We start from the raw sequence: 27,294 nt of genomic DNA on the forward strand, positions 1-27,294 counted from the left end.
GCTAATTCTGCTTACAGAGTTTAGAACAAAAATATTGATTAAAATGTTATTTATATTCCTGTATAAAAAATTCAGATGCAGAAAAAGAATCTAAATCACCTATACTTATCACCAAGTTTATATATAAATTAAGATTTATCTCTTTTACATATGTAATATACGTATGTGTAGAGTCCTAAAGTACTGTTGTTCTGTTTTTATTTTATTTGTAGGTTTTTTTTAAATTTTAATTCCAGTGTTGTTAACATACAGTGTTATATTATTTTCAGGTTATAGTATAGTGATTTAATAATTCTATACATTACTTAGTGCTCATCCTGATAAATGTACTCTTTAATCCCCATCACCTATTTCAACCATCCCCCCTCCCACATCTCCTCTGGTAACCGTTAGTTTGTTCTCTGTAGTTAAGAGTCTATTTCTTGATTTGTTTCTTTCCCTATCTTTTTTTTTTCCCCTTTGCTCACTTGTTTTGTTTCTTAAATTCCACATATGAGTGAAATCATATATTATTTGTCTTTCTCTGACTTCTTTTGCTTAGCATGATACTCTCTAGCTCCAGCCATATTGTTGCAAATGGCAAGATTTCATTCCCTTTTATGGCTGAATAATATTCCATTGTGTATATACACCACGTCATCTTTATATATTGATCTATCAGTGGACAGTTGGGCTGCTTCCATAATTTGGCTATTGTGAATAATGTTGCAATAAGCATCAGGGTGCATGATCCCTTTGAATTAGTGTTTTTGTATTTTGAGGGTAAATAACCCAGTAGTACAATTACTGGATTGTAGGGTAGTTCTATTTTTAACTTTTTGAGGAACCTCCATACTATTTTCCACAGTGGCTGCACCAGTTTGCATTCCCACCAACAGTGCACGAAGATTCCTTTTTCTCCATATCCTCCCCAACACCTGTTGTTTCTTGTGTTTTTTATTTTAACCATTCTGAAAGGTGTGAGGTGATATCTCATTGTAGTTTTGATTTTCATTTCCCTGATGATGAGTGATGTTGAGCATCTTTTCAAGTGGCTGTTGGCCATCTGTATGTCTTCTTTGGAGAAATGTCTGATCATGTCTTCTGCCCATTTTTAAATTGGATTGTTTGTTTTTTGGATGTTGAGTTGTCGGTTCTTTATCAGATATGTCATTTTCAAACATCTTCTCCCATTCAATAGGTTGCCTTTTAATTTTTTTATTGTTTCTTTCACTGTACAGAAGCTTTTTGTTTTGATGTAGTCACAATAGTTTATTTATTTTTTTATTTCCCTTACCTTGTCAGACCTATCTAGACAAATGTTGCTATGGCTAGTGTCAGAGAAACTATTGCCTGGGCTGTCTTCTAGAACTTTTATGGTTTCAGGTCTTACATTTAGGTCTTTAATCCATTTTGAGTTTATTATTGTATATGGTGTAAGAAATTGGTCCAGTTTCATTCTTTTGCATGTAGCTGTCCAGTTTTACTGCCACCATTTGTTTGAAAGACTGTTTTTTTTTTTCTTCCCATTGTATATTCGTGCCTCCTTTGTCAAAGAATAATTGACCATATAGTTGCAGGTTTATTTCTGGGTTTTCTACTTTATTTCATTGATTTATGTGTCTGTTTTTGTGCCAGTACCGTGCTGCTTTGATTGCTACAGCTTTGTAGTATAGCTTGAAGTCCAGAATTGTGATGTCTCCAGCTTTGCTTTTCATTTTCAAGGTTGCTTTAGCTTTTTGGAGTCTTTTGCTGTTCCCTACAAATTTTAGAATTGCTTATTCCGGTCTCTGAAAAATACTGTTGGTATTTTGATAGGGATTGCTTTTAATGTGTAGATTGCTTTTGGTAATATAGATATTTTAACAATATTTGATTTTCCAATCCGTGAGCATGGAATGTCTGTCCATTTTTTTGTGTCATCTTCAGTTTCTTTCATCAGTGTCTTATAGTTTTCAGAGTACAGATCTTTCTCTTCTTTGGTTAAGTTTATTCTTAGTTGTCTTATTATTTTGGGGGCAGTTATGGATGGGATCATTTTCTTAATTTCTCCTTTTTCTGCTTCATTTTTAGTGTATAGAAATGTATGTTAACTAAATAGAGTTTAAAGAAAAACTTGAAACAAGAAAAAAAAAAGAAATGTAACAGATTTCTGCACATTGATTTTTGTATACTGTGACTTTACTGAATTCATTTATCAGAACTAGTAGTTTTTCGGTGGTTTTCAGGGTTTTTTACATATTGTATCATGTTATCTGCAAACAGTGAAAGTTTTACTTCTTCCTTAAAAATTTGGATGCCTTTTATTTCTTTTTGTCGTCTGATTGCTATGGCTTGGACTTCCAGTACTGTGTTGAATGGAGGTGATAAGAGTGGACATCCTTGTCTTGTTCCTGACCATATGTGAAAAGCTCTCAGTTTTTCCCTGATGAGTATGATGTTTACTCTGGGTTTTTCATATAAGGCCTTTATTATGTTAAGGTATGTTCCCTCTAAACTTACTTTGTTGAGGGTTTTTATCATGCATGATGTTGTACTTTCTCAAATGCTTTTTCTGCTTCTATTGAAATGGTTTTTTCCTTTCTCTTATTGATGTGATGTATCATGTTGATTGATTTTTTAATATTGGACCACCCTTGCATTCTGAGAATAAATCCCACTCGATTGTGGTAAATGGCTTTTTTTTACTATATTATTGGATTCGGTTTGCTAGTATTTTATTGAGAACTTTTGCATCTACGTTTATCAGTGATATTGGCCTGTAATTCTGTTTATTTTTTTGGTGGGGGGGTGGGTTTGACTGATTTTTATGGATACACTGTTTTGGATACGCTTTCTTTTTTTTTTTGGTGCCTTTATTTGGTATTGGTATTAGGGTAATGCTGGCCTCATAGAATGAATTTGGAAGTTTTCCTTCCTCTCCTATTTTTTTTGCAGTAGTTTGAGAAGATTAGGTATTAACTCTTCTTCAAATGTTTAGTAGAATTCACTTCTGAAGCTGTCTGGTCCTGGACTTCTGTTTGTTGGGAGTTTTTTGATTACTGATCCAATTTCATTGCTGGTAATCAGTCTGTTCAAATTTTTTATTTCTTCCTGATTCAGTTATGGTAGGTTATATGTTTCTAGGAATTTATCAATTTCTTCTAGGTTGTCCAATTTGTTGGCGTACAATTTTTCACAATATTCTCATTCAATTGTTTGTATTTCTGTGGTGTTGGTTGTTATTTCGCCTCTTTAATTTGTGATTTTGCTTTTTTGAGTCCTCTCTCTCTTTTTTTTTAATGAGTCTGCCTGGAGGTTTATCAATTTTGTCGATCTTTTCAAAAACCAGTTCCTGGTTTCATTGATCTGTTCTACTGTTTTATTAGATTCTCTACATTTATTTCTGCTTTAGTCTTTCTTCTTTCTTTTCTTCTCCTGGTTTTAAGTTTGTTATTCTTTTTCTAGCTCCTTTAGGTGTAACGTTAGGTTATTTGATTTTTTTTTTCTTGCTGCTTGAGGTAGGCCTGTATTGCTATAGACTTCCCTTTTCAATCCATTTTTGCTCCATCCCAAAGATTTAGATCCTTTTGTTTTTATTTTCATTTGTTTCCATGTAATTATTTATTTATTTTTTGATTTCTTGGTTGAGCCATTCTTTGTTTAGTAGCATGTTATTTAACCTCCATGTATTTGTAGCCTTGCCAGATTTTTTCTTGTGTTTGATTTCTAGTTTCATAGGATTGTGGTCAGAAAAGATGTACAGTATCACTTAGATTTTTTTTTTAATTTCTTGACACTTGTTTTATAGCCTAATATGTGATCTATTTTGGAAAATATTTGTGTGCACTTGACTTGAAAAGAATGTGTATTTTGCTGTTTTAGGATGGAATGTTAAGTCCATCTAGTCCAGTATGTCATTCAAAACCACTTTTTCCCTGTTGATTTTTTGTTTGCATGATCTGTCCACTGACATAAGTAGAGTATTAAAGTCCCCTACTATTATTGTATTACTATCAATTAATTCCTTTCAGTTTTTTTATTGACTGCTTTATGTATTTAGGTATTCCCATGTTGAGTACATAAATATTTACAATGTTATGTCTTCTTGCATTGTCCCCTTTATTATTATATAGTGTCCTTCTTTGTCTCTTAATATAGTCTTTGTTTAAAAATATGTTTTGTCTGTTACAAGTATTGCTACCCCAGCTTTCTTTTGACATCCATTTGCATGATAAACGTTTCTCCATCCCCTCACTTTTAATCTGCACGTGTCTTTAGCTCCAAAATGAGTCTCCTGTAGATAGCATATAGATGGATCTTATTTTTTTATCCTCTCTGTCACTCCCCCCCCTTTTTTGGGAGTATTTAGTCCATTTATAGTCAAAGTAATTATTGATAGATATGTATATATTGCCATTTTGCTACTTGTTTTGTGGTTGTTTTTGTAGTTTTTCCCTGATCCTTTCTTCTCTTGCTCTCTTTCATAGTTTTTACTGGTTTTTTATTTTGGGGTGCCATTAAGTTTTTATATAACATCTTCTCCATATAGCAATGTATATTAAGTTGATGGTTGCTTAAGTTGGAACCCATTCTTTACTCCTCTGTCCCCCAGGTTTTAGGTATATGATGTCATATTTTATGTCTTTTTATTTTGTAAATCCCTTGACTGATTTTTATAGATGCACTTATTTTTACTGCTTTTGTGTTTTCTATTTTTCATACTTTCATACTTTTCATACTTTCATACTTTTCATACTTTCACTTATGGTCTTCCCTCCCCACTCAGAGAGTCCTCCTTAATATTTCTTATAGGGCTGGTTTAGTGGTCATGACTCCTTTAGTTTTTGTTGCTCTTTGTCTCTGCCACTATTCTGAATGATAGCCTTTTTTTTTTCTTTTTTTAAGATTTTATATATTTATTTGACAGAGAGAGAGGCAGTGAGAGAGGGAACACAAGCAAGGGGAGTGGGAGAGGGAGAAGCAGGCTTCCCACCGAGCAGGGAGCCTGATGCAGGGCTCCATCCCAGAACGCTGGGATCATGACCTGAGCTGAAGGCAGACACTTAACGACTGAGGCACCCAGGCACCCCGAATGATAGCCTTTCTTGATAGAGTATTCTTGGATGCAGATTTTACCCTCTCACCACTTTGAATATATCATTTTACTCCTTCTGGCCTGCACAGTTTGTTGCTGAAACATTTGCTGATAGCCTTATAGGGTTTCCCTTGTATATAACTGTCTTCTTTTCTCTTGGTGCTTTTAAAATTCTTTCTTTATCACTACTTTTTGTCTTTTTAATTACTGTGTGTTTTGGTGTGATCCTCCTTGGGTTGATTTTGTTGGGGGATCTCTTTGCCTTCTGGATCTGGATATCTGTTTCCTTCCACAGAGTAGGGAAGTTTTCAGCTAATCTTTCTTCAAATAAATTTTCTGCGCCCTTTTCTCTCTCTCTTCTTCTGGGATCTTGATAATGCAAATGTTAATATGCTTGATGGAGTCACTGAATTCCATAAGTTTGTTCTTAATTTGTATAATTCTTTTTTCTCTCACTTGCTCAGCTTGATCGTTTTCCACTACTCTGTCTTCCAGGTTATTAATTTGTTCCTCTGCTTCCTCTGCATACTATTTATTCTATTAAGTGTATTTTTAATTTCAATTATTGTGTTCTTCATCTCTGATTGGTTCTTTTTTATCTCTTTGTTAAGGGCCTTACTGATGTTCTCCACTCTTTTCTCAAGTCCAGTGGGTATCTTCATAATCATTACCTTAAATTCTCTACTAACCATATTATTTATATGGCTTCCCTTAGGTGTCTTGCTGTAATTTTGTTCTGTTCTTTCATTTGGGACATATTCCTCTGTCTCCTCATTTTGTCTAACTCTTGAAGATAATGGCCTTATGAAGACAAGGTCCTGCAGTGCCCTGCAGGGCAGTGTTCCTCAGGACCTGGCACTTCAGGAGTGCCTCTTATGTGTGTTGCCTGTGCCCTGCTGTTGTATTCTGGCCACTCTTTCCTTCAGTCTAGTCATTTGCAGAAGCTCTCTTTGCTTTTTGTGGGTAGTATTTGGTCCCAGCTAGATGGAGTGCATTTTAACAAGGTGCACGCTGGTTTGCTTGCAAAATTAGACCTGCCAACCCTGCTGCTAGAATCCAGGCCCCACAAAATGCATGGGTGGGTGACATGGTTTTGGCTGGGTTTACACCAGTATTCTGGGGGAAAGGCCCCACAGTGTAGGGACACGAAAAGCATGAGTAGAAAGGACAGATCTGCTGTAGTTAGAGGGGCTAGGGCTTGTATAGGTAAGTTAGGTAGGGAACATTGTTGCTGTGTTGATTCCTGTAGGTGGCCATGTGTTTATACTGCAGGGCAGGGGAGAGAAATGATGGCTGCCAGCTCATTTCTGGAAAGGTTTCCCTGCTATCCCTGCTTCTATGATACATGCTGTGAGATGAGTAAATAACTCTCCTTCCTGTATGCCCCAGACATTTTTTAAACTGCTGCTTCCTTGCTATATCCTTGGTGGCTGTTTATCCTGCTATCTCTTTAAGGGCAGGGGCTCAGCTTCCTATTGCCCTCCAGGCTGTCTCATAGCAGAGCCTGCTGAGTTTTAAAGTTCCAGGCGTAGGGGTGCCTGGGTGGCTCAGTTGGTTAAGCATCTGCCTTTGGCTCAGGTCATGATCCTGGAGTCCCGGGATAGAGTCCCACATTGGACTCCCTGCTCAGTGGGGAAGTCGGCTTCTCCATCTGCCCTTCACCCTGCTTGTGCTCTCGCTCTCTCAAATAAATAAATAAAATCTTTAATTAAAAAAAAATAAAATAAAATCCTGGGCTTAAATCCCACTAGTTCTAAGAACTCACAGGATTCGGCCCCTGTTTGTTTCAAAGCCAAATGATGGGGATTTGTCTTCCCCTTGAGGACTCCCCGGTGTGATAGTCTGTTTCTTGCCCTTTTCCATACAACTGGCTCCTTCCCTGCCTCGGATGGCCATGGTCTGTTTGGCTTCAAATCCCTGTCTCCGCCCTTCCTACCTACCTGGATGTGGCTTTTTCTTTACCTTTAGTTGTGGAGTTTGTTCTGCCAGTCTTCAAGTCATTTTCTGGGTTATTTACACTGATGTAAGTGTTAGCTAGTTTTATGCATGGGAGGAGGCAAGCTCAGCATCCTACCCTGCCATCTTCCCAGCCTCTCTGTGTCATTTTAAAGTTCTTCATACATATCGTCAAATTGCCTATAATAAATATATATCACTGCAAAAGTGACTATTTAAAAAAATCTCCAGCATGGGATATTATTAAAAACAAATTATGTAACCACGTATTAATTATAAATAGCATCCAGGTATTTCAATTTGCATTTGTTTAATTTCTAATAAAATGGAGTATTTTAAAATATATATAGACTTTATTTTGCATTTTAGTGATTGGAGTGTTTTTTATTACATTTCTGATGTATTTGTGTTATATGAAATTCTTCTAATTACTCTTGTTCACTGTAAGCTCTTTATGGTATAGTGTATCATAATAAAGTTTTTATTTGTTCAAATTGATTAATGATTTAGATAGAAAAAAATCTTACTCATTGTGGAGCTGGATTCAAGTAAATATAAACAAAATGAAGAACACAAAATTTTTATACATAGTTCTATGATCTAGATAATATCCATTATGTTTATGTTGCCTCACATACAATGCATATTTTAAATATTGTCTATTAGTTAATAAATCAATCACTTATGTAGCTCACCTGATTTGTTATATGTCATTCAGTTACATGTATTTTCTAATTTTCATTTTGATTTTTTCTTTGATGCATGGGCTATTAAAAAATACATTTTAAAAAAAATTTTCATGATGATTTCTAATTTTATAGTTGTCTTTTTATTAATACTTTCTAGCTGAATTTGTGTTTTGGTCAGGGAACATATAGTTTCAACCCATGAAAATTACCGAGTCTTCATTTTTGGCTCAGTGGCTTGGGATGTTTCTTATTTTTTTGTTTTTTTGGTAAATATTTCTTATGTACTTTACTTATTGAATGTACTGTTGATTACTGTCTCATTAGGTCAAGTTTACTATTTGTAAAGGTTAATCTTTGTATACCCTTGCTATTTCAAGTGCGGTCAATGGACCAACAACATCAGCTTTACCTAGGTGCTTCTTCAATATGTAGAATTTTTGCAACTCAGACCTATTGAATGAGAGTCTGCATTTTTAAAAGATCCCAAGGTGATGTTTAAGAAACAGTGTTCCTTATCATTACTGATTTTTACTACTTTTTCTATTATTGAGAAAAGTGTGGTAAAATCACCTACTATAATGATGTGTCTCTCTACCTCTTTTTTTTTTTTTAATGCCATCAGTTTTTGCTTTATATTTTGAAGTTCTCTCAGGTTCTTACAAGTTTAATGTTGTTATATCTTTCTGGAGGATGACTAACCTTATTAATCATTGTGAATTGATTCTTGGAATGCTTTTTGCCTTAAACTCAATTAAGATAGTAATATAGCTTCATTAGCTTTGTTTTTTGATGTTTATCTGGGAGATATTTTCAGTTTTGAAATTTCAATATTTTTGAGTCCTTATGTTTTATACACATCTCTTGTAAACATTATTTAGATAGATTTTTTTTATCAATTGAAAACATTTTTAAAGGTGGACCATTAAATGCATTCATAAATCACTAATACATTTGGATTTAAACCACCATATATTTGCCCTCATATGTTTTATTTTCTTATTCATTTTTGACTTCTTTCACATTAGTTTTTTCTTTTTTTTCCTTTTCTATTTTGGCAGTTATAATTTGGTCCTGTTCTTTTTGTAGGAAATCCTATTAACTACCACATACAAACTAGGTGATCAAACTCCAAAGACACTTTTAACATGCTAGACAAGAAAAGGACTTATGAAAATTTTTACTGTCGTTACCACATTCCCACTGAATTAAATATTTATTGTTGTTGACTATTTCATTTTTATAACCCATGAGAATATTGTTTTTCTTTCTTTCTTTCTTTCTTTCTTTTCTTTCTTTCTCTTTCTTTCTTTCTTTCTTTCTTTCTTAGGTTTGAATATTTTATTTATTTGAGAGAGAGAGAGTAGGAATGGGGCAGGGAGGAGCAGAGGGAGAGGAAGAAGCAGACTCCCCACTGAGCAGGGAGACCAATGGGGGCTCAATCCCAGGGCCCTGGGATCATGACCTGAGCTGAAGGCAGAAGCTTAACCAACTGAGCCACCTAGGCTTCCCCTGAAGGATATTTTTTATTTTCATAGATTTCTTGATTTTTAATTGTCCTTTAATATGTTAAATATATCATTCTATAATCTAATTTTCATTTTTGCTGTTAAGAAATATATTGGCCTTTTGACGGATTGCTATGCAACTATTCTGTGCTTTTAAGATCATCTCTTGATTTTGAAAGTTTGTTAATTTTATAGATACTTTTGGTGTGGATCAATTTTTATTCTGTTGAGATTTGTTAGTCTTCTGGTATTACTGAATCTATGCATTATAATTATGATTATCCTTGGGCATTTTCAATCATAATCTTTTCAAACAATGCCTTGGTCCCATTTTCGATTTCTTCTATGACTCCAACACATATTAGTTTTTCTTACTGTATCTTCCATGTCTCTTGATCATTTTCTCATATACATTTTTAAACCTTCTGAAGACTTTCTTCTGGCATATAATTCTGTTGTATTCTGCAACTACTGTGAAAGCCATAGGTATCACCTCACAAACCTCCAACTATGAAAACTGTAAATTACCAAGGAGCTCTGTGGTTGGTTAGCAGCTTCTGAAATGACTTTCAGTGATATCTGCCTTTTGATAAACTCTCCTAAAGTCACCTCCCCTTGCATGTGGGGTAGATCCAGAGAGTTCCTTCTAATAAATAGAGTAAAGTAAAAGTAATGGAATGTCATCTTTATGATTAGGTTGTAAGAACTGTGACTTTTGTCTTGCTAGCACTTTCTTGTTCTATTGCTTATTTGCTACAATGAATTTAGCTGCCATGTTTTGAGATGCTCTATAGAGAAGCCCACATGGCAAGGACACAATCTAGGCCAACAACCCTTGAAAATCAACCTGCTAACAACCAGGAGTGTGATAACAAGGAGTAGTTTTACTTATTTTCATTTGCTTGATCTATCATTTCTATCATTTTCTGACAGAAATATTTAAAAATCTTATGCTAGTTAACTTATTTTTATAATGCTGTCAGCGTTTTCTTTATGTATGTCTAGGCTATATTAAGGGCATATGATTTTATAGCTTTTCTATTCTCATTGTGTATTTTCATATATATATATGTGTGCATATATATGTGTGTGCATATGTGTGTGTGTGTGTGTATACATGCATTATTTTTTTTTAAGATTTTTCTTTATTATTTACTTGAGAGAGAGCGAGAGAGAGAGAGCACAGAGGGAGAGGGAGCACAGAGGCAGAGGAGAAGCTGACTCATTGCTGAGCAGGGAGCCCAATGCGGGGCTCAATCCCAGGACCCTGGGATCATGACCTGAGCTGAAGGCAGATGCTTAACCGACTGAGCTTCCCAGGCACCCCATACATATGCATTATTTAATCCCCTTAATGTATCATCTTTTAAAGTATATTTTTTCTTGATCTTGATATTCTAAAAGATTCATTCTGATTAGAACTTCACTGGCAGATCTCATTTTATTTATTTAGTTAGAAGTGTTTCTGTTTGGTTTTATTTTAGATTGATTCTTCCAGGTCACATATAACTGATTTCTGTGCTTTTTTGTAAATCTGATCATTATCTTCTTAATACAGTCAGTATACTCCTTTATTTGTTTGTTTGTTTATTTTTGTGGGGTTTGGCTAGCTTTCTGCTGATGTAGGAAAGTCTTAGCTGAGACAACTGGGGAGATTTGGCAATACCCTCTCCAGTTGGTTAGCGATGTTTGCATGGTAATAGGAGAGGAGTGAGCAAGCAAGCACAGTCACACATGAACTGCTGGCATCCCATTTGCTAAAATCCAAATGGCAATGGCAAATCAAATGGCTAAGCTTGAAGTTAGAGTTGGAGAATCCCACAGAGTTACATGGCAAAGGAAGTGAATATAGGACTGGGTGAGGAATTGAAACCATAATGCTGTCAATTTTCCACACTCCTTTTCTTACTTTGTATATCTTGAAGCTATCAATCATGTTTCTATTTCTATTTTAATCATTTATCTGTCTCCATATATATACATTTATACATGTATCAGCATTTGATTCTTCTATCTGGCACAAGACAGATCCCATATTAATTACAAATATAATGTTTTCCATTTTGTAACATTTTCTAAAATTTTTCCTTCTCAATTTTGAATATAAAAATTAGCTAGTGGTTTTTATAACTAATAAATAAACATGAAGGTACATTTGTATTAACTCCTACACTTAACATTTTTTATTATGTCATATAAATCCTTCTTTGATGATTTTCTTTTCATCTAAGTGTAATTTCTTAAAGGTCTCCTGTAAGTATTAGAGGAGTCATAAATTATTTATTAAATAAAATTTTGGAGATGTGTTTATTGTTCTTTACTATGTTTTAATTTGTTGAGAATTAATACACAGAAACGTGATTATATGTGCTATCAAGTGTATACACTGATGCTTTTTAAAATATGTATACACTTATGTAAGCATGCCCCTGATTAAGATATAGAAGTTTTCAGCTTACTAGAAGTTTCTCTTGTTCTCTTTCCCAATCCATACCAATGCCCCCTTCCACCCCAAAGAGGTCATCTTCATTCTGACTTCTATCACCAGACTTAGTTTTGCCTGTTTGTGAAATCCATATGAATGGAAGCATACATATAGCATATGGTCTTTAGTATCTTGATTGCTCTACATTGTAACTCTTAACAGGTAGATGATTCTTCCCATTTTATTCTTCTAAATTTATTCTGATTTAGCATATATGAGAATGATAACATCTAAACTACTGGTGTCTGGGGGCACTGGTAGCTAACTTTTATCCTGAAAAATCCATAAAAGGCTGAGGAATTGGTGTCATCAACTTTAGGAAATTGGGATGAGACAATTAAAATAATACTTAGTGCCTGAATTCAATGTCACTGGGCAGTTGTCCACTTCTTAGTCAGAGTCTATATATAGTTCATTATTTGGACTGGGGGAAATAGATACCACTGGAAAAAGAGAAGTTAATTTCAAAAGAAAGAAATAATACCAAACATATATTTTGAATGCTGAGCTTCCCCATCTCTCATTATCTACTTGGCTTCTAGAATTCTGATAGGGAGATCTATACTCTCTAGACGTGGAAGGGTAAAGAAGAATCTTTTTGCTTATTTGTTTATTGTTTTAACTTTCATTTCCATAGTGAGGTTATATCTTTCAGTTTCATTTGACTCTATTCCTAAAGTCAGGATTAGTGCGTGAGAACCTGGGCTACTTCCAGGTGGAGTTATCTGTATTTCTTACTGATACATTATGGAAATAATTTTCTCACCATAGTTTTTATGTGTGTTAAATTGTAACACCAGTGTCTAACGGGGCTTTTATATTTGGAATGTGTTTTCTACCTACCAGTGAAGATACAGGATTATGTGGATCACATTTTAGCTCTGGCTTTCTTTGTGGAAGATCACATAAGAACAAAATATTCCTTGGCAATTTATATTTTAGTTAACCTGTTGTTTTTCTAAGCTGTAGTTTCCTCCATTTTACCTCTAAGACCGAGAAAGACAAAACAGTAAACTCGGGCTTTAATAATGTGTGTTCTTTTCACTTCTACATCCTCTCTTCTTTTTTTCTCTTCTTTTTGTCTTGCCTTTCCATCCCTGTACTGCTCACCCTCCGAATCAAAGGTGCTTAACTCTTGTCACCTGAAATCAAATCAAAAGATGATTTATTTTAAATAATTTAGAAATCACTTTTCTCTCAATTTTTTTCTGTTGGAAACATAAATACATGTGGTGAATTTTTTCTCACCATTTACTTTCTTGATCCTAAATTGTACTTTTAAGAAGTTGCTTTGGGATGGGAGAAATATTAGGAATAGGTAAATTCCATTGATTTATATTGTTAAGTCAGAAACTAGTTTACATATAATTTTAAACATGATTTTCCTTTCATTTTGAATAAAGCTAACTGTGTTTTTCCTCTTAGGAGAGAGAGAGAGAAACTTAACAATCTATATAGTCACTACTCTGTAGCAGTAGAAAATATTAATGTTAGTATTGTGGAGAATGAAGAAGCAGTGAGTGAAGCATTGAAGGGAACAAAGACATCAAGAAAGGAATTATCTGCTTTATCAAAAACGGTGGGTTTTCCTATTTAAAAATAAAAAAAAAATACTGATTTTAGTTTTAAGCCATAGCTGTTAAAACTTACTGTCAGTAATGAAATAGCAATTAGCCATTTTTCTGTCTATATTGGTTTTCTCTTAATGCATAACAGATTACCAGAATCTTAGCAGCTTGAAACAACCCCCATTTATTATCTCAAGATTTCTTTGGGTCATGTCCTAGCTGGTTCCTGTGCTCTGGGTCTTCTAAGACCGAAATCAAGCTATCCGCTGCCCTGCATTTCTTTCTGGAGACTCTAGGATTAAGCTGCTGTCAGGCTCATTTCAGTTTTGGCAGGACTCAGTTTCTGTGCTTTTAGAACCAAAGTCATTGTTTCCCTTGCTGTCAGCCTGGGATCATTCTCAGCTTTCAGAGGCTGCTTGCATCCCAGGCTGGTGGTTCCCTTATATCTTTAAATCAGGAATGGGGGGTTGAGTCCTCTCTGGCATAGTATCACTCTGACCCTCCCTTATGACTCATCATCCTGCCTTCCTTCCTCTTCTGCCACATCTCATTTACTATAGTAAAAGAAATAATAGTAAAAAGAATTGATAAAATGGTAAAAAGAAATAATACTATAGTACAAAGCAATAATATACACATTCTGAACCATTTGGCTTTCCTACTGAGATTTAAAACTACATGTTTTTTATTGCCACTTTCTATTATAATATTTCTATTATAATATTATAGTATATTTCTATCTATATACTCTTTAATTGTCTCATTAAATTTTTAAAATTAATCTATAATCAAGAGTGAGACTAAGCATGTTTTGATGGCTTTTTGGAGGTCATTTGTATTTCCTTTTTTTGTGAAAAAGCTGCTCACGATTTTTCCCCATCTGTTGAGTGATTATATGTTGACTGATTTGTTAGAATTTGTTGAATATTATCAATACTAAATATTTTTAAGTTACATATGTTAAAAATATGTTTATCCATTCTTCTTTCATTTCTTTATGGTAACTTCTGATGAAGAGAAGCTTCAGTTTTAATGTAGTAAAAGTTATAAATACTTTCCTTTGACCTTTGGGCTTTTCTGAGTTTAAGAATAATTTTTTCTACCTTGAGGTCAAAAAATATTCTCTGGCATTTTATTCTAAATGTTTTGAAATTTGGCTTCTCATATTTATATGATGCTTTCTATAATGAGTTTTGATTATCTATTATGGTGAATCCCTCAGTCTTACATTTCTTTATGAGTTTTAGGTTGTTCTTGATCTTTGACCTTCCGTATAAATTTCAGTGTTATCTTACTCATTTCCTTCAGAAGTTTTATTGGAATTATGATTGGAATCATATTCATTTATTGATTGTATGATGGAAAAATGAGATCTTTATGATGGAGATACCTAAACATAAACATGATCTATCTGTCCATTTATTTGGGTAGTTTTTCTAAATTGAACCTCAGCCAGTTTCCTTGGAACTTTGTAGAAGACAAACTCTCTGGAAAATCAACCTGAGATTAGTCTTAGACAAATTAACCCTTATATCTCCACTGAATTTTAAAGTTATTTTTAAAAATAAATTCTTAATGTAATTCTGATTTATTCATAAATGTAGTCTATATGGTAGGTATTGTGAAGGCTTAATTTTTGTCCTATTACATGGGTAATTTGCATTAATATTTTATTTAGGAAAAATCTTTTCTCTGGTAGTGGGATGCAATCCTAAACAAGTTCATTTTGTAAACTGTGCTAATTCTGTTATTTAAATCTTTTGTATTTCTGATTTATTTTCTGGCCGATGTATAAATTACTGACAGCTGTATTAAAGTATTTCAATGTGATAGTGGATTTCTTTCTTATTTTTTCCATTTTTCTGTTATTTTCTGCTTTATATAGTTTGTAGCCATGTTTTAGATGAAACTAAATTTCGAATGTTTAGAATTAAGTTTTTGCTTATGATATATTTTATTTTTACATTTTAAGCTATAAATTATTAGAAGTTTGGAATGCATATTTCACTTACTATGAAGCTTAATCAACATCTTTAACTTCTTGAACAGTTTAAGGACCTTATGATTTTTTCTTATTGTGTAGCTAATCTTCCATCATGTTATGCCTATCTTATTTAATAATTGCCATATTAAGATAATTTTTATTAGTTTACACAATAAATGTTTGATTAAATTTTTTCCCAGTGTAACATTTTGCACACAACTCTTTTTGTTTATCAGACACTCCCTTTTTTTTTTTTTTAAGATTTTTTAATTTATTTATTTGACGGAGAGAGAGACAGCCAGCGAGAGAGGGAACACAAGCAGGGGGAGTGGGAGAGGAAGAAGCAGGCTTCCAGCAGAGGAGCCTGATGCGGGGCTCGATCCCAGGGATCCGGGATCACGCCCTGAGCCGAAGGCAGACGCTTAAAGACTGAGCCACCCAGGCGCCCCTGTTTATCAGACACTCCTATTGCATTATTTTTTTCTTGTTACTAAAGTGTATCTTTTACAAGCTTTCTTAGTGAGCTAGATTTGGTATTTTCAAAATTTTGTTTCCCTGAAAATGTCTATATTTTGTTCTCTTTTATGCATTGTAGGGAATATGCACCTGACTTAATATGGGCATGACTTACACCGCTGCATAGGCGATGTAAAAGAATCCAGAAATAGGCAAGGTTTAAAACACTAAACTAAAACACAGTGGGCCAAAGTGCCAGAAGGGATGACATGGAAATAATGAATTGGGAGAAATTGATCTTAAGTCGATAGTAATAGAAGTATCTTTTCCCTCTAACTCTGTTCTCTAACTACCTGGAAAAACCCCAAGAGGCCAGAATGTGCCAAGTTCTTTCTTTATTCTATCTTTTCATAAATACAGTACCCTCTAATTATAAAGTCAGTATTCAACTCACTCATCCTCCCATTGTCTGGCTGAATCCTCTCATTTCATTTATTTATTTTTTATTTTTTTAAGAGAGAGCACATGCACGCTTGTGAGCAGTGAGGGGAGGAGCAGAGGGAGAGGAAGAAAGAATCTTACACAGGCTCCACACCTTTCTGAAGCCCATCGAGGGTCTTAGTGTCAGGACCCTGAGATCATGACCTGAGCCGAAATCAGGAGTCAGATGCTTAGCCGACTGAGCCACCCAGGCACCTCATAAATCCTCTCATTTTAAACTTCAGCTTAGAAGGGGTAAAATCGTTGGTGAAACAGTCTCTTCACTTTTTTCTGTCTGCTTTGGTCTCTAATTGCACTCTATGTTTACCTCCATACCAATACTTACAACACTGTTGAAGTCAGTGATTACTTGTCTACTTCTTTTTAGACTATACGGTTTTCAATGATAAGAGGTACATTGTGATTTTTGTTTCCTCTGTGTAACATGCACAGTATCTGTCCTATATTAGGTACTCAATGAAATGCCATATTAGGCACTCAAGAAAAGGCATTTCAGGCTTTTTGAATGAGTGAGTTAAGCAGTGAATAAATGAAAGAAAAGGAAGGAAGGAAAGGAGGGAAGGAAGGGAAGATAAGAAGAAGGAAGAAGGAAAGGAAAGATAGAAGGAAGAATAAATGGAGAAAAAGAAACTTATCACCTTGTGAGCTTGGAAAGAATTTTGTGAGGTGTGGAGTGTATAGTGCATACATTCAGATAATCTGTGAAGATTTAAAATAATGCATGTAGCTTTCTAATGCCTGTAGCTTTCTTACATAAAATTTCTTTCCAGGGACTACTATAAGCATCAGGGAAATACAGCACAACCAATAAAAATTTTAAAAATATTATACAGTGTTATCAAATAATTATGTTCTCAATTTCCTGATCAGCTGAAATTTGTCATCTTAAAGAATATCATTGTTAATAAAATAACTTCAAAAATGGAAAATTCATTCACTAAGCCTACAATCAGTTTTTTATTTCTTTGATCATCTCTAAAATGGCACGTGTGGCCCTTCATAACAAAATGTTATTTTTGATGAGATATTATGAACATATTTTATAAGGTTAGTAATCTTTTTCAATTATAGAAATCATTTGGGGACTATCATACTTCCTGGGGAAAATCAGAACATGATGAAGTTTAGATATATTAATTTTTTTCCTGCATTTTGCTCATTATAAAAACCTTTAAGCTAGGTTTTCAAAGAGCGCATGTTAAGCACTCAATTAAAAGCAATGATGTGCATCACTTCCATGCATTATTTTTTGGTATGCAGTTGAAACTTCTAGCTCAAGAGAAAAGTAAAAGATTTGTGCTGCCTAATTGCACATAAAATCTAACTAATTTTTTAAAATTTCAAGGCATATCATGCTTCCGATTTAGTCTGTACTTCATTAACGTACACTTTTTTTAATTTGTGTTGGAATTGTATCTATGAAAACACATTTTTCCTTCTCATTTCTATAAACAGTAGCTTTTGTAGACCAGAAAACATCCTGAAATTAAGTACTTTAAAAATATTGTCAAATCAAATTCTTTTTAAATACAAAAGTACAGATTTTCTATAAATTCTTTTCTCATGTTTTCTTTGAAGTCTACTACTGCCATAGTTCAGAATTTTTTCAGAACATCATCATCTGCAACTCTTAGTTTCTTATGATAGTAAAAAAACAGCCATCTGTATTTCATTTTATCCAGTCATTTCATTAGGTAATAAAAAATGACTTTTAAAGATTTAGAAACCCTTTGTGATTTTCATATTTTACTGACCAGTGGCAGGTACACAAAACTTTAAAAAAAAATCAGATTGCAGATGAAGGTTGTAAATAAGTGAATGGCTTTTGTATATATGCTTATGTTTTCATTTTTGGATATCAATTTTGTTAGTAGAAATTTATTATTTATTACTACCTTATTGGTCTATAGTAGTGTAAATCCTGCTACCACAAAACATCCATAAGCAAATTCTACTTTTTGATTCATATTTTACCTTAAAGTCTTCTGAATTAAGCAATTTATTTCTTAAAAAAGGTAATCAAATAATTATTACTAATCATATGCATAATTATTACTATCACCAAATAAGAAACTAGTCTAAAGAGGCAGAGTAAATTCTTCATGGACACAAAGCTATTAAGTGGTAGAACCAAACTACAAAGCAATATTTTTATATTCTTTCATTATAAAATAATATTATTATATATGGATAAAATGTGATAATATACATAAAAGTACATATTGCTAATTTTTTCATCATAAGATTTCAAACTCAGTGTGGCATATTTCTAAAATATTTTAAAAATCAATGAAATTGACTTTATTTCATTTCTTATTTTAAAGAAGTGCTTAATGTTATCTAAATGTTGATTTCAAATATATGCTCATTTTCGTGTTTAAGATTTAAAAAATATGCTCAGGTTATAAAAAACTGTTTACCAGGAATAGATGTCACTTTGTGAGCATCTGTGAAGATTCTGAAGAGTTTCTCATTTGACCTATTGAAGTGATGTATTATATTAATATTAAATCTTTTTTAAATTCTTGAGATGATTCTGCTTGGTTATGGTTTATTGTTCCTTTAATTTACTGCTGAGTTTGATTTGCAAGTATTTTATTTAAGATTTTGCATCCATATTCATAAGTTAGTCTGTATTCCAGTGTTCTTAATTTGTGCTATATTTGATAGATTTTCTTATCAGGATTATACTAGCTTTAAAAAATGAATTGTGAAGCTTTTCTTCCTTTCTTATTACCTGAGGAATTAATATGGATTTAAATAACTTTTTCCTGAAAGTTTGATAAAACCCTTTGGTGAAAATATAACTCTGGTGCTTTTATGTTTTTTAATTGAATTATTGTTTATTTGTCATGGACAGTTTTTTTATTTCATCACATGATTGGTCTTACCAGGTTATATATTTCTTCTTAAGGTTAATTTACAATTTTTTAATGGCCCTAGAAATAACCCAACTGGATTAAGATTTTGAAATGATTTTGATATGATATAGAATGCTGTCTTACACTTTTATCTCTTATTTCTAATTAATTATATGTATTTTTCACTTTTTAATTAGATTTTTAAATTTTTATAAATGGGATAAATAATAAGAGGTGGCCCCTAGATTTCATAACACTACAATTTCCAACTTTAAAATATTAACGTATGCTTTTACAATTAACGATTTATTTTCTTCTTATTCCTTTAGGCTTATTCTATTCCTTTTTACCTTTCGCTTCTCTGTTTTGAATGCGTAATGTTTTTGTTTTTGTTTTTAAATCTTTCCTTAAGAACTACAGTTGCATTTCTTGTTACACTTTGAAACAAAAGTTATTTAAAGGATTTTCTGTATTCACTCTCTCAGATTTCTCTCCTGCATTCCCACTAAATAATTTCCAGTCAGTTTTCACCACCACACTACACTGAAATTACTAAGGGATCGTATTTTCTTCCTTACAACCCCTACAAAATCTGGTAGCATTCATTATACAAACTGTTAGCTAACATTTCTTTAAGGCACTTTTTGAATAGCACAAATATTTAATGTGCACGACTCAGAGTTTAGAATATACTCATGTGAGTAAAGGAAATATTGATCTATGACTTCACTATCCAGCTGTGGTCACCGCTAATATTTTGCTGTGCATAAACAGGCTCTGTGCTATATTTAAAAACTATATTATCATATGCATACAGTAATTGATGACATTTTTCTCCTTATATAAAAACTTATTCAAAATTATCTTATATTTTACAATGTAATTTTAATAATTGAGAGTTTCTTAGAACTTTATTATTGAACATTTATGATGTTTTCAGTTTTTAAGTATTTTAATCAAAGCTATGGTAAGTATTTCTGAAATTTAAATATTAACATAACTGTTCATTTTAACAAAATAATATTGTGATGGAAAAATAGTAAAAGTTGAATTATGGTGTAGTATTAGAGGTTCAAGCAAGAATCCTATCCCATGTATTTCTGGTAGGGCTTGAATGATTTGCCTTCATTTTTACATTTTCCAAAATTAACTCATTTTTTTAACAACAATATTTCCATTAATTTAATTTCTTGGCTTTCATATCATTAATCTTGTAGAGTTATTGTCCACAAGAACTTGTATGGCAACTGTTCACAATTTAAGATCTGAGTTTATACTATTCTTACCTTTTACCTAATGTTAAAACTTCAAATGTTGTTGATGTTACAGATTGTTTCTTTAAATCTAAAAAAATTTTAAATATCACCTTAAACATAAACCACCCCTCAGAGCAGTACGCATTGTATAATATTTGTGCTTGTTCAGGGAAGAAGGAGAAGAAAGCACAAAGAGTTTAATATCAGAATGTTTATAGTTAGGAGGATTAACCATTGTCCCATATGTCTGCATTTTGTTTTACTTAGTTGTGTATATGGTGCATATAAGGGACAAATGAGTCCTAATTTACAACATCTCATCTTTTTAGATGTTAAAAATGTTTCCAGTCTATGAAAAAGTAGTTAGTAAACATTGTGTACACCGTGTTTCGATTTACAGAAAGGATTGTTCTTCAAACAACTAGAGGAAGTGAAACTGTTAAAATTCCCTTGTTAAAATTCCCTCTAAGGGTTACAGATACTTACACTTTCTCCTGGGCTGATAGAGATGGGAAGAGGGAGGGCTCTAGGCCAGAATATTCCTTCCTTCAATGCTGCTGTGTATATAGTGGGCAAACTAAATAAATCCTTACTTGAAAAAAATCTAGTCTTCTAGATATTTAAACGTTGAGCATTTGTTAAAGGCATAGGGTTAAAGTAACACTTTAAGTATTCTGTTAATTCATAAGAATGATTGTATTTTGGGAATGGAATTGTTAAGCTTGATGTCCTGGAGAGTATGCTGACTGTTCACTGGGTGGCAGGGTGTGGGTTGGGCAGGGAAGGGAGTGAGGAGAGAAGCATTCTGTACCCGTGAGTCTTTAGCCAAGTTCAGATGGTCTAACCATTGTTCTGTAAGTGCACTATAGTTAACACTGCTGTGTATTAAAGGATAAGCAAGTCCTAATGTCCAAAGTATATAAAAAGTAAGGGTGGTAAAATAGTCCTGTTATAATAAATGTCCTTTTGTTAGTTTTCAGGAAGGACTGTTCTGGGGGTGTCTGTTAATCTACCTCTTGGAATGAGATGTATTCCTGTACTTAGTCATTGAAATGGTGGAGGGAGCAGAGGAAGGGTGGAGGGAAGGGCTTTTTACTAGTATCTCCATACCCTGAAGACGGTTTTAAATTATAACCAGAGGTCTGTATGTGTGTTTTTGTAAAGTACCTGTGTTTATTGTGGAAAAGGTTCATGATTTGTAACATTGAAGTTTTTCAGATATCCTGAGGTAGAACGTATGATGAAATGTGCAGCCAATGAATTAACCAATTTATAAGTTTCTTTTTGTTATAATTGATAGGAAAGAAGCATCTTGAACATGGAATTGTTAAACTGTCTCTGAGAAATAAATGTAAGGACTTATTAGGTTGGCAGCAGAGGGGCAGAAGGAAGTATAGAGGGAGAGATGTATGTGGGTGTGTTCATATTTACATTTAAATGATAACTGTTAATGTACGTACATCACTTTTGGCTACACTGTAGGAAGATACTGAGTGATTCAATAGCAACATAATTCCTTGCTAATAGTGTAGACTGGATAATGAAGTCTTTCAGAAACATTATACTTTGTGTACTCTTGTTATTTTGTCTCATTTTTAATTGAACATGAAGAAAATGCATTATTTTAATTGTAATTTTGCCAATATCGTTATCCAGAGGCCTTTGCCATTTTTGTCTTTTATGACATTTTTGTCACCAAGTAAGGCAGGATTACATTTTTTTTTCTTTCAAATTGAGTTTGAGTAGTGTATTCTTGGTTATCAAAATACTCGTAGTTTTGGGACTTTAAAATAATAAATATTTGTGTTGTGTAAAAAAGCATGATACGTAACTGTGTGATCTTAATTACATTAAAATGCTTAGTTATATAGATACGCACATGGGACCTAGCAGTCAAACTGTAAACTGCTTGTGATTACAGATGACTTTGTTCTTTGCTTCTTGTGTTTTGCAGTTTCCTTTTATGCATGTTAACTTTAAAAAAATAAATTTTTAAAAAACTTAAAAAAAACCCAAACTACATAACAGTTCTTGGTGTTTGCATTATAAGTATAGGAGGTTTTTCCCTCCTCAGTATCATTTGTGATTTAATTTACTAATTCTTTAAAATAAAAATTCCTGACTTGTCTTTAAGGCAAACATTATCTATGTTGTAAAAGAGATAGATTTTGGAAATTTTACAATTGATTTGAGTCAAATGGAGAGCTAAGTTATTCCCATAATAAATAATTCTGTATGCATTTGGTGCCTTATGATTAACTTTTAGATGAAACTACCCACTGGATTTCTTGTACTTCACAGTTCTCGTAGAGAGAGTAACTCTGTATTAAGTACTGTAAATATTGGTTACTTTCTTTAGTATTCTTTAAATGATAAAAATGCTGTAAGGTTATAAATTCAATCATTTTCTAGTTGTAGAGGTGGTTTAATGTATAATAGGGGGAAAAACCTATATTCTATGTCACTGCTAAAATTTCAGTTAATGTATTTGGGTATAATTTACAAATATTAATCAATTTTAATTGAAATACTTTTTTAATTGAAGTGATTCACATGTTCTTTAATCTAGAAGGACACATAAGGATATTGCCCCTCAACTATTTCAGTGTAACCAAAAATAGAGAAGTGATTATCTAAAAAATATTTTGGACATGTCCCCACTGTCTAATGGAATACACACAGAAACACAGATACATGCACACATATATGCATACATATACATAAACATATATGCATACATATAAGATACATGAATATATAGATATTCATACATGCATACATACGTATATGTACATATGTACATATATACGAATGAGTGAATGAATGAATGACTGCATCCCGGGCATACATGGGAGATCCACAATGTTGTGAATTTTACATCAGCAAAAAAACGTAAGAGGCCAAGAGTGTATAAAATAGAAGAAAGCTGTTGGATCTCATGATTCTGGCAGGAAGCAGATTGATAAAATTGTCCATCTGCAAACATGTGCTATCTTTCATGAAAAAGAAAGGATGACTCAGATGATGAAACCAAGAGTCCTGAAGGTGGAACCAAGAATTGAGACGGTGGATAAAATTCCAGAGGGTGCAACTGAGAGCTAGAGAAGATTATTCTTCCTCTTGGCTGAGGATAGAAAAAGTCAGGGAAATGTAGCCCAAAGTGGAGTCAGAGAGACACAGAGCATGAGAAGCACTCAACAAGCGATTGCTAACTTTAAAATGGAGTGGGCCATATTGAAAATGTGAAAGGAAAATGATTTCTACCTACAATCTTAATGAGATTAGCAGTGGCTCATTCCCTAGAGTTTGTGCAGAAGAGCTCAGGCCAGCTGAAACCTTCATTTCAGCTTGTGAGATCCTAAACAGGGTATTCACTTAGCCCACTAGCCTTCTGTCCTTCAGAACCATGAGATAACAAATATGTATTATTTTAAGCCAGTAAGATGATACCATTCTATTTGTGTCTTTTAGAAATGTTTTCAAAGGTTTCCTCATGTAGGGTTTCCATATTTTTGATAAGTTTATGCCTAATTATTTCATTGCACGGTAATTGGGGATTTTCTCTTTCATTAATTCTCATTCCTGGTTATATTTAGGTATATGAAATCAATAATACTAATTCATATTATACTAATTTACTGATTTTAATATTATTTATGGTAGTTTTATCATTGTTTATTTTGGACTTTCCAAGGGTGCTATTATTTCAACTATAAATATAGATACTATTATCCCTTCACTATTGTTAATGTCTTTTAATTGTTACCTGATTACATTGGTTAATGCATCCAGTACAATGTTAAATGGTAGTAGAGATCATTGGCATCCTTGCTATGTTCTTTTGATGGGAGTGGTGCTAGTTTTTTTCCTTAAGTAAGAGTCTGACTTCAGGAGTCAATATAGATTTTGTCATGTTAAGAAAATATCCGTTCCAGTTTACTGAGTATTTTTTTCATTGGGAACAAGTGTCAAATTTTTTGTCTTTTTTGCCTCTAGGGAGATGCTCATGTAATAATTTTATATGTATGAATATAGTGAATTACATTGATGGGTTTCCTAATGTCGAACCTTGCATTATTGTAATAAATCTTATTTGGTCATAGTATCTCTCACCCTTTCTTAGACACATTCCAATATTCTTTTTTGCCCTCACCATTCAACCAGAGTATCTCTGATTTAGGTCAACAGCGATTTCCATATTGCCAAATCTAATCATTGTTTCTTTGTCCTTATTTTAATTAACTTCTATGTAGCACTTAACCAAGTTGATTATACCCTTATCTCTGGAAACTTTTTCTCTTGGTTTCTAACACACGCTAACTTGTTTCTTTTAATTCTTCTGGAAACTTGCTCTCAGTTTCCTTCGCTGGTTTCTCTATATTTCCCCAAACTCCACAAACATTTGAGAATTCCCAGGGCATAGTCTTTTAGAATAAGCTTTATGTATATGTAACTGACAACTCAATCTCCACTTAGTTGTCTAGTTGGTATCTCAAGCTTACCTTTTCCAAAATTGAACTTTAAATATACAACCTCTCTATAAATCTGCCGTTTTCCCTGTTCCAGTTTATGACATTCAGTCCTTCTAGTTTTTCAGACCAAGGCAGTTGAAATGTGCATTGGAACTATATATTAATTTATTTTGGGAATTGCTAAACCAAAACAAATCCATCTGTTCAGTCTTAGTAGATAATGCCAAAAAATTTTTCCAAAATAGTTATACATTTTTCTTACTCAGACCATCATGTATGAGAATTCCAGCCTCAGATCAACACCATTGTCTAATACTGTCTTTTACTTATTTTTAATTATAGTTCTTTTGTAGGATTTACCCCACTGTGGTTTTAAATTTTCATTTCTTTGATGATTAGTAAGGTTGAGAATTTTTAAAGCACTTTATTTAGAATGTCGTTTTAGAGGCTGTCACAGAGAATCAGACTCAAATTTCTCCTCCGCATTCCAGTTGTGAGCTGCACATTACACCCTTTTGAGATTCAAGTTTTCTCATTTGAACAACTAGATGTGTGTCAATTTAATATGTTAATCTGCAAGAGAGTATTTAGGGGTTAATGTGTTGATTAAAGGAGAATACATATACATTCATTTAGAAAAACATTTTATTATTTACATGTTTTTAATAATTTTAAATATTTATTGATATTTTGTGTTCAAATTTAATCTTTCAATATGCATGTCTAAAACATTGCCAATTATGAATCCCTTATATCACTAATTATTTAAAATGTATATGTTCTCTTTTCAGTGATAGTGTATGCAGAATGTTTTCCCACTTCGATGTTTTCATTATTTTTATTTACAGTTATCCTCAGTAATTTCTACTCTATTAACTCACCCAATTTATAAAACAGTGAGATTGTGTAGACTAGGTAATGTCTTTAACTTAATTTTCTCCTAAATGTTATTAAGTAACATGTTCACTTAGGCAAATGGTATAAATAAAAAGATAAAAAGATTTAGCTATTAATTTCAACACCTATTTTCTCCTCATATCTGATCTTGCATGACATAGCCTGTGTTGCCAACACAGTATGTCATCTTGCACATATTTTTCTATGTTCCTGTAAATATATATATTTGTACAATTTACTATTTTATTTTTAATTTAAAAAGGATTTTTCCAATATACACACTTAGTAAACTTGCTCTTTTACTTAAAAATACATTGTGATAGTCCTCAAGGTTATTAGATATAAGCCTAATGTACTTTTTTTAAAAAGATTTTATTTATTTATTTGTTTATTTATTTATTTATTTAATTGGTGGGGAGGGGTAGAGGGAGAAGGAGAGGAAGAGGGAGAGAATCTCAGGCAGACTTCACACTGAGCATGGAGCCCGAGGCAGGGCTTCATCTCACCACCCTGAGATCATGACCTGAGCCCAAACCACGAGTCAGACGCTTAACAGACTGAGCCATCCGAGTGCTCTTAATGTACTTTTTTAATGGTACAAATATTAAATACTATGAATTGCCACCATATCAGAGTACAGTGCAGAAAACAGAAATCCCCCCGTTTTAGGCAGAAAGGGACTTAGAGATTTCAACAAGTTTGCAAAGCTGGCCAAGAGAACTGTAGGCTGGACTTCCAGGAGTGTTTTCCTGATTGACCAGTTGAGGAACTATGACATTGGAGGCTGCTTCTGGGCCTGTATTGAGTGTACACCTGCTGCTTGGATGGGAAAGCTGGGATCTGGATGCTGTAGCCACAGCTTTTGAAGCCACAGTCCTGTAACACCCACAGCTAGCAGATGGACACAAAAACACAACTATACAACATGCACATCTCACGACCTTACTTGCCAATAGAGAGAAAACAAAACCAAACTTAAAGAAAGCAACCAAGAACCAGGAAGATGCCTTTTACCTCAATTTTACGTTCCATAATATGCATGACTGTGTCCTATTGGGCAAAACTATTTTGCATCTTGAACACTTTCACAAGAGTAGAAACTGCCTTCTTTCCTGCCTCCCTGCTTTCTTTTCCATTCTTTTTCTGTCCTGTGCTCTAATACACAAGAAAGCACATTAGAAGGAGGTTGCAAAGGAGGTTCATTGAACCATTAATTACACTTTATTCACCTCAACTACAACTTACTCATTTACCTTTCAAATTCAGAATGAAAACAGTTATTAACTACTGCTAACAGTATTAAAATTAATAACTTCGTGTATGCTGTTTTTATGTGCTGGTTCTTTGTGCTGAATTCTCAAAATTTGGATTGTTGTGTCAGAACTAAGTGTATTTTTCAAGATAGATATTACTGAAATATGTTCTGAAAAGTTTGGTATATGTACATTTGTGCATATGTATATGAGCAATACAAATGTCTGATTTCTTACTTTTCCCAACACTGTAGGTGTTTTAAAATCATACCAGCTTAATTGTTGGGTAAAGAAGTATTGGATTAATTTTTATTTTCCTGCCTGGAAGTGAAGTAAATTCCTTGTCATTTTCTTT

General features: G+C 33.2%; 1 protein-coding gene across 1 annotated transcript in view; it reads left to right on the forward strand.

Moving 5' to 3' along the window:
• The window catches only part of CCDC178 (coiled-coil domain containing 178), a 403,099-nt gene that overhangs the window by 76,938 nt on the left and 298,867 nt on the right, over positions 1 to 27,294 (forward strand). Inside the window, 1 exon segment of the mRNA XM_040632379.1 lies at positions 13,117 to 13,270. Within this exon segment, the coding sequence (XP_040488313.1) occupies positions 13,117 to 13,270 (154 nt within the window).

This window comes from Ursus maritimus, unplaced genomic scaffold (assembly GCF_017311325.1).
Source record: "Ursus maritimus isolate PB19 unplaced genomic scaffold, ASM1731132v1 scaffold_18, whole genome shotgun sequence".
Lineage (NCBI taxonomy): Eukaryota > Metazoa > Chordata > Mammalia > Carnivora > Ursidae > Ursus > Ursus maritimus.